The 8997-nt window shown below is 34.6% G+C and overlaps 1 protein-coding gene across 1 annotated transcript; it reads right to left on the bottom strand.

The window, feature by feature from the left end:
* On the bottom strand, nt 405-4767 carry LOC18610409 (probable methyltransferase PMT2). Its single transcript, XM_007046049.2, has 7 exons — nt 4460-4767; nt 3619-4279; nt 3279-3489; nt 2830-3124; nt 2228-2617; nt 1515-1592; nt 405-998 (listed from the first exon to the last, which is right to left on the bottom strand). Exons 2-7 carry the CDS (start codon nt 4261-4263, stop codon nt 767-769), a joined length of 1851 nt encoding a protein of 616 aa, XP_007046111.2. The 5' UTR covers nt 4264-4279; nt 4460-4767; the 3' UTR covers nt 405-766.

Raw genomic sequence — 8997 nt, 5'->3', positions numbered from 1 at the left:
AATTAAACAGGAAAAATGAGGAGAGGAATTCAACACGTATGGATCTTATTTATGCTGACCCTACAAATACAATTCATTGCTAACTAAATTAATCATTTGGTCACAATCTTCTTCATCAATGCCACTCAGTCCACACAATTTCTTTCTTTTACCACAAATTGAAAACCATGCCCTACAATCAGTACGACATTCATCTCAGCTAGCCAAGTCCATACCATCCACATCCTCTAAGAAAAGATTCCAATACATATAACCATGGGAGTAAGGGTAGATCTAAACATTCAACTTGCAAGTAAAAAAGAAGTGCATTATATGCACCCGTTAACCGGATCCTTCTTTTTATTCTGTCACAAGGTTATCTTTTTGGAGTATACAAAGATTGACAGAAAATAGGATAGGTGTAATTCAGTAAACTTGGGGCACCATTTTTATGAAGAAGTTGACAACTCATTGACAATCAGAATGTGCATTAACTTCTTAACATTTCGATACCAAACAATAGTGGAGGCCAAAATTTAATAATCATAAAACTTTGGAAGCATAGCTTCTATAGTTGTCTATTCATAAATCAATACAAATGAACACAAGAAGGGTTGATAGTTAGTTTTAACTGGAATCGTGAGTAACCGGCCTCCCCACACGGAATTGATTCGCACGGCAAAATTTTCAGGGCTGAAATTAATCAATTCATGTGATACAAACCTGTATAACAGAGGGCATTGCCAGCTCAGTTCATGTCAAGGTTTCTAGTTGCTCTTTCACTGTTTCACTGCGTGGATGTCGTGTTCCCACCTACAACCCAATATTGCTTAACAGCAACCAATATCTTCTCAGGAACCAAAGGGCCATCTTCATGGTCAATCATCTTAGTGTCCCACCTCATTCCTGCTGCTATCTTCTTCACTTTAATTAGAACATCAACTTCATCACGGAATATAACCGCACCTTCTGGACGCAAAATTCGGTCCATCTCCAGTAGAATGTCCTCCACATTACATCTGCATAGATTCAATTAAATATATAGAAGTTCTAAAGCATAACAAATAGAATGCCACATAGCTCTGGAAATGGCAAGCTCGGATCAAACAACAGATGATGAGTGGATTTCATGTAGGATGATTGTTAAACCCTTGAAGGTCCTGATGCACCATTAACCGAATTTTCCAGTATTGCACAAATTATATACATATTCTTTGTCAATGTCAGATAGCCTACATTAAAAATTTCTTTACAGAATCATTTAATGCACATAGTTCCTTCAAACTACTTTCACTTGGTTGCAAGTTTAATTGCAGAACAAACACATTGAACTGTTCAAATGAATGGCTTATGAGACATAGAGACATAGGTTCTTGTGTGGTGGTTATGATTAAAGATATTTCTAACTTTTGCTAAAAAAGATATTTAGCATTTAAACAAATACTTTAAAATTTACATAAAACAACATTACCACAAGTTACATATAATAGACTGCTCAAAAGTAATGAAATGCGCATTTAACTATCGATACTTACCTGTCCTTGTACAAACTGAAGAGACCATAGGCATGAATGAGATCATATGTCCTAGGGTATGTGGAGAAAGCCTCACACCTGAACCAGAAAAGGCAAAAAATGAACAAGATCAATAATATATGCCATAATATATAGGGAGCCTAAGTAGCCTACAGTATAAAGTCTTGAGATAGTTTCATATCTAACTTAAGATTCTGCTCTTCTTAATTTTCCCTGTTTGCTCCCATGATTTAAAATAGATAACTTCCATATTTCCTCTCTTTCTCTCTTTACCTAAAAGCTTTGTCATAGCCAAAAGAATATAGCTTAATAATTCTAATATTAAAAATTGACAAACAAAAATCTTTTACTGATTTTTCAAAGCATTCAAAGATGAGAATGAACCATATAAAATAACATAACCATACCCAGGCATGTCAATATGCAAAGTCTACAGAATGCTAATAATATATTCTCTTAGTTTCAGCTTGGCAACTCCAAATATCATAATTCCGCAAACTTAGGTTTTATCTTGACCATTATTTAGAGTTCTAAGAGGCACTTATTTTGTCGGTTAGTTTGATATTAGGAAAGAATTTATCAGACATTATAGAGCCATCACAAGGGAAGGCAGGTAAGAGAAAGTTGGTTAGTATGTTCACACTAGTTTAACAAAAAAGAACACTTTAGAACAGCCAACACTACAAATAAAGCCAAAGTTTAGAAAGTCTTACCAGTCATGATAGATGCCAATCAATCCTCGCTCATAGATGACACCCAGGGTGTCTTTCTGTGCTATAGTGGGCATGACATTCATAACCCACAATTTGGGAGAGTCAAGAGCTGCAGCAAATCCTCCCAAGACAGCATTCATATCCAAAATGTTGCGATACCTCCCAGAGTCAATAAGTCTATTAATTTTCTTATAAGCTTTTACATGCTTCTTCCACTTATGGTTGTCCTCTTGGTATGTCTCAACAGAAAACCCAGGAACACTTCCACTAGCAATTCTAGGAGGAACAGCATATAACCTCTCTGGGAATGGCTTCAGTTCCCTACCAGCAACTTCATCTGGACTATTAACATCTGGATATGGAGTAATGCACGCATCCATTTTCTTGTACCTAGCAATCACCACAAGAGAAGATGATTAAATGATATGAAATTTAACATCTGAAAAGAGTTAAAAGCAGTGTGATCCAATGTTATGCTCAAGCAACATGAACTGTAAAAATATATCAGAAATTGGTTTAAAAACCACCAAGGCAATGCAAAGGTAATAACTCTGAAACTTAAAGGTTTCAGATCCCACATTGGATCAGAGGATTGCTCATACCAGACATCATTAGCTTCTCCAGCTTTGCAGAAACTAGCTTGAGAATCATCTTGTCTACCACGACAAGAATCATCATTGACTCTCTTTTGCCAAATGGCAATTTCACCCTTCTCGTGCTTCTTCTCCCAGCAAAGAAGTTTGGCAGTGTCCTCAATCTTTTGTTGTTCCTCCTCAAGTTCCTCCTTGGAACGCTGCCATGCTTTGTAATTGTTCCTCCAATTGATTGGTGGACCTGAAAGTACCCAGTAACCACCAGGTCTAAGAACACGATCAACCTCCTTCAGGTACATTCCATCTGCAAATAGACAAACACATACTGATTCATCAATCACTCTACTTCTGCAACAAAAAATCTTCACTAAAACAACGCCAAAACAGACAAAATCTACTTAAAATACCAAAAATGTTCGTGCTCAAACACAGGAACACTCTTTCGATATATGACTCACCATTCGCTCCCCATGGAATTAAGCAACGAGAACAGTGAGCCATATCAAAAGCTCTAGCTGGATATGGCATCTTAATGGTCCCAAGAACACCAATAACAGCAGGTACACCTCTCTCAAGAGCAAATTGAACCTGTGCTTCATGTGAATCTCTTGGTGCAAAAGACATGGCAATAACATTTCTACTCCAAAGGTATGCACCCCAACTTGCAACCTATACAAAATAAACCAAACCAATTATAAGATTCAGTACCTTCATAGATTCACAAAGATACAATGAAAAGTGCATCCTTCCAGTACAAATAGATAGATCAACTGAAAAAGTTTGCAGAGCATGACATACCCCACAACCGGTATCAAGTGCAGTCCTAACCGTCCCGTTGGTAATTGGTATCACTGAAGCAAGCTGATCAATATACTTATCCGCCCCTTGCGGAAACTGGGTTCCTCCACCAGGGAATCTAAATACATTACCTTCATATTGGATCCAATTCTGAATAGCCTTCTCAACCGTCAAGGCCTTGTACGGGGCATTAGCATAAGGCACATAATCCCGACTCTTAGGCCAAGGAAACGGGGTCACATATCCTTGAGGTGCCGGGACAAGACACTGCAACTTCTCTTCCTCCCTCGGGCAATGCCTCTCGCGGTAAATCATGTTGTCCCTAGGGAAAGTCATGGCACGCTTTTGATCCTGGCAAGGGGTGTAATCAACGTAACGAGGACGACAGGGCTCGAAAGATTTCGACTTTTCGGATTCATCCACGTTCCCGACTTCACCGGCGTGATGGGTTTCAAAGTTCAAGCTCGGTAGGATGTTGCAATCTGCACCATGTTTAGTTATCTCTAAAGCTATACTGTCCCCTTTACCAAAACCACTCCTTTGCCATGCTCCCAATATGTAGAAAAAACAACATAATCCGACAACAACAAATATTTGAATCGAACTCCTCGTTCTACCATCAGCTGAATTCGGTTTCAGTGCCATAATTTTAAATAATAACCTGCCAATCAATTCCCCGCATTTTAGATCAATAAGAAAGCAAAAGGATCTAATTATCAGAAACAGAAATCAGTCGATTTTAACGTCAATTTCACTCCACCAGCTAAAGAGCTCAGTTGAGCAAATTCTGAAAATCATGATGATTCAAAACAGAGAAACCAAAAATTGTCAGACGACTTACCAATCGCATCAATATGGCGAAATCAGTGGTTTCAAGATCTCCAAAAATAAAAAATAAACAAAAAATTATTTCCCAATTTTGAAATTTTTTTTTAAAATTTCATTTAATGATGACTGAAGCGAAAGATCCTTCAGCGACGTGTCGATGAATCACTGAAAAAGACTGAAAACCCTAATCGCTTTCGATTATAGCAAATCAAAGCACAAGAAGATGATGATCGAAATCGAAATCTAAAGGAAAACGGGACGGACGGGGCACAAAACCAAAGCACAGAAAAGCCTTCGTGCTTACAACGCAGCTTTATCGATGGGGGATTAGCGATAAAAGCTTTTATTTAATAAATAAAAGAAAATTGAGAATCGGAAAACGCACGTCGTTCTCTATCTTTATCTGTCGTTTCGGTACTTCGGTCGATGTGAGATATTCTCAGCTCTTAAAAGAAACGACGTGGGATAAGATAGGATAGACACTTTATGGAGTCCATACCTTATATTATTAAACTCGATTAATTAAAATTAAGATATCTAAATTCGGGTGAAATAATTATTATCAATTAAAAATAAGAAAATATCAATAAAAATTTATAATTGATTACTTTATATTATTTGATTTGATTAAAAATTTTAAAAATTTTATTATCGAATTTAGATATGATAAATAATATTAATTATTCAAAATTTAATTTGTTTAAAATATAGTTTTAAACTAAATTTGATTTTTATTAATAAAAATTAATTAATTAAATTTAAATTTTACTCCGCGTTTGTCAGAGAATGGAAAACGGGGTGCCCAATGCGCATAGAGAGGCAGGGGGGGACCCACGCACCAAAGGAAAGGTGAAAGATTGACTGGAAAAATATAAGCGGGTGGGTCCCGAATCCATGAGGGGAGGTGGGGATTTTAGATCTAAAGCTTAAACGTTTTGAAAAGGCAGTGATTGATGATGGATGGATGGTGATGTGAGATTTAAAAGGGGAAGAAGAGGGACGGCTGTGGACCGTCCGATGGTAGGTAAAAGTGCATCAAATGGGGTTGGGTCTAAAAACATGAAAGATGTGTGACGTGGCAGGCAGCAGTTCAATCCAATACAGATGTGCGAAAACGTTGTACCCATGGGAAGCTAGGAAATTGGGTTGGTTTGGTTTGGTTTGTTAAAGGGGCTTAAATTCAGGCAATGATTTTGAAGTAATTGAAAGAAGGTGTGTGAGTGGGAAAGAGACCCCATTTGTTTCCAATTTCTATTTAACAAGATAATGCTTGTATTTCAATTTCATGTTGAATAAATATTTTTTTTAAAAATTTATAAATATAAATATTATATATTTAATTATGTTAATTTTTTAAAATTATAATAATGATCTCGTGACATATAGTCTATATTATGCACTCATATTGCTTTTTCTTCAAAAACTTAATACGATAAAATGTATATATATAGAAGAGATTTTATTATTTTTCACGCTCAATTTGTGTTATACATTTGAAATATTATATTTTTTGTTTAAAAAATTAAATAAGTATCATTTTAATCACATATCAAAATATTCATTTATCGTGTAAATATCTATTTTATAAATTATATATATATATATATATATATGAGGGAAGGGATCCCTTTGTTTTTCAAACTCTTTTTAGTAAGATTTATGTGTAGAGATTATTGTTCATTAACACATGACATTTAATCGGACATCTTGGGGACCTTCACTTTGCTATAAACAGAAAGAGTCTTGGGACACCCAATTAATAGGACCACCGACAGTGTTGCTATCTTCCTAAAGTTTGGTTTTTTGGATTTTTCCTAGTAATCTTTATTCATTGCTTGGGCTCTCACTATCAATGCTCATTTATGAACCAATTTTATTTGTAAATACTGCAAAAATACATATGAGATGAGATCTTAGAAGTATACAAGTCAATCTAACATTTTCATTGTTACTTAAGTTTCACATCGATGGACTTACCGTATTAATTCAATTCAATCGATTAATTTAACTTTATTTAAATTATACACACTTTTGAGTAACTCGTAAATTCGATTTCTTTTTTTTTAAGATTTAAATACAACACGGACTCAAACAACATCTCAATCTCATTGGCATAACTTCATTATAGATACTATATCTTAACCTTTTTTTTCTATACTATTGGACCAATATCTAATTTATTCAGATGACCACAAAAAAAAATAGTATAGTTTCCATGAACATGAAGTACCAAACCGACAGGACGGCAAGATGATGATGAATCATGGCATTAACAATAGAACATGTCAAAGGTTTATTTAATAAATGATTAAGGTTTGGATCAACCTTCCCTATTTCAACCAGCACCATGGGGCATTCCAAGGATTGCATTGGTGACCATGCTGTCTCTTGCAAGAACAAACTCCTTTTTATTTTATGATTGGACCCCATCTTGTTTAATAATTAATTAATTCTTTTGGCTGTGTTCATGTTGCTTGCATGATGATGGGAGGGTAGCTTATTTTTAATTAGGCATCTTTATGGAATTATAGAGATAGAAAAAGGGTTTTTTTTTTCTATTAGATTTTGTTTTGATTTGTTCCCCCTGGTTTTAATAGAATTTGGCAGGCTTTGCAGGATTAAGGTTAGGAGCAAAGCACAAACAATCTGACTTTTAGAATATATAAATATAGTTGGAAAAATCGGCTTTTCAGACTTAACATTTTGTAATTAAAACTATTTACGATACATGTAATATGAATAGAAAATATCAACCCATACAAATAGGGATGAACATCAATCGGTCGAAACTAATTGAACCGATAGAATGCTGTTTGATTTGTTCGATTATTAATTAATTAGTTCAATTCAATTTGACAGTGGTTAGAGTACAGGTTAAAAGTTAAAAACCCGATTAGGGTTTGATTAAGGAAATAGCTTTAGTTAATGAACTCTTTTACTATTTAAGCCATACATAAATATAGTTGGAGAAGTCAGCATTTTAGGGTATTGTTTTGGATAAATTACAAATATACAATAGAGAAATTGGTGAGCCTTTTGCGAATAGAGGTATTTGGACCACATATGTGATCCCATACTTAGCACATTTGGCAGTGAGATAATGTCTCCCACCTAACTATAAAGTGACATATTGCTATTTGTTTTTTTCCCCAATAACATGACTTTGACTCTCAATTTTTATTTTTTGCTTTTAATAGAGAAAATTAAGAGAGTGTTGGTGGCATTAATATTGCTTTAAAGTTTAGAACAAATCGGTACAAATTTTTATAGCTGGAAAGGGGAGGAAAAAGGGTTAGCAGTACGATTGGTAGACAATTGATTGCCTTAAATGAATTGTTTCTTCACATGAGAAACCCTCCTGATTTGGACTTCAAATATTAAAATTTGGGGAACAATATTATTAAATGAACTTTTTTTTAATCAAATAAAAAAGAAATCATATACGCAAATCCGTAAATTTTAAATAAATGAGAATTAAAAGTTTTTGAAAAGTTATTGAAACAAAATGAAAAAAAAAGAATGAAAAATAATTACTAATCATGATTTCATTAATTTAATAACTCTAATTAAATAATTTATATAATTATCTTAACAGAATATATACCTTCGATAAAGTTCTCACCTTGGCAGTAGATAACCCCTTTCCTATGACAATGGCTCACTAGCTCTTTTCACATCATTTAATCTTCATGGCAAGGGTTTTTAAATAGAATTCGTTTTGATACTAATTGTTGAGTGCTTGACATGAGTTGAAAAATCTGCTAAGCAAAAACTTGAATATGTAGCTTAAGACCATACTCAAACTTAAGCTATCAAGTCGTGAATACATGCACTAACCGATACAAAATCAATCGTTGAAACAAATATTCGGATGTAATTTTCTATTTTCTTTAAATGCATCGGATTCTAGAAAAAAACCATATAGGGTCCATCCTTAATGATAAATGGTGGACCATTGGAACTAGACCCCCTACCCAATTATTGCAGGCCTATTAATTTCTATGTCATGCAGGAACAATATCTGTTTTTGACCTTGAGCTGTTCTGCACTTACCTACTTCCCTACACCCAGCAAACTCCCATGGGATTTCTAGCCAGATGACCCTTTGATTTGCTGTGGAATGTCAGGTTGTCATGTGCATTCCAGGGTCCACGCGTATTATTACCAAATGGAAAATGATTCATGCCTAACTGTTTTTTTTACTATATTTAGTGTGCTAAAGTCTAAAGGGAGACAGATTGGTCTAATTGCATTACATTTCCAAACCATGGGCAATTGCAACCAGAAGTCAGCAGCTTTGGTTTCTTAGCACCTTGGTTCATGTATTGGAATTGCCTTGTCAAGTACCAGCAGTCAACAACTAGAGATCTTTCGCGTAAGTTTGAGCGTTTTTCTTGACATTTACTCAAATTTCTTCTTGAACGGAACCGAAGACTTTCCACGAGTCGCCGATGACTACTCACAAACATAAAAGATTAAATTATATAATTAATTTTTGTATTTTATAAAAAATATTGATTTAATTTTTGTATAATAATTTATATAAATTAA

The sequence above is a fragment of the Theobroma cacao genome, chromosome 2 (genome assembly GCF_000208745.1).
Source record: "Theobroma cacao cultivar B97-61/B2 chromosome 2, Criollo_cocoa_genome_V2, whole genome shotgun sequence".
Taxonomy (NCBI): domain Eukaryota; kingdom Viridiplantae; phylum Streptophyta; class Magnoliopsida; order Malvales; family Malvaceae; genus Theobroma; species Theobroma cacao.
This window is presented reverse-complemented; position numbering and strand designations above follow the sequence as displayed.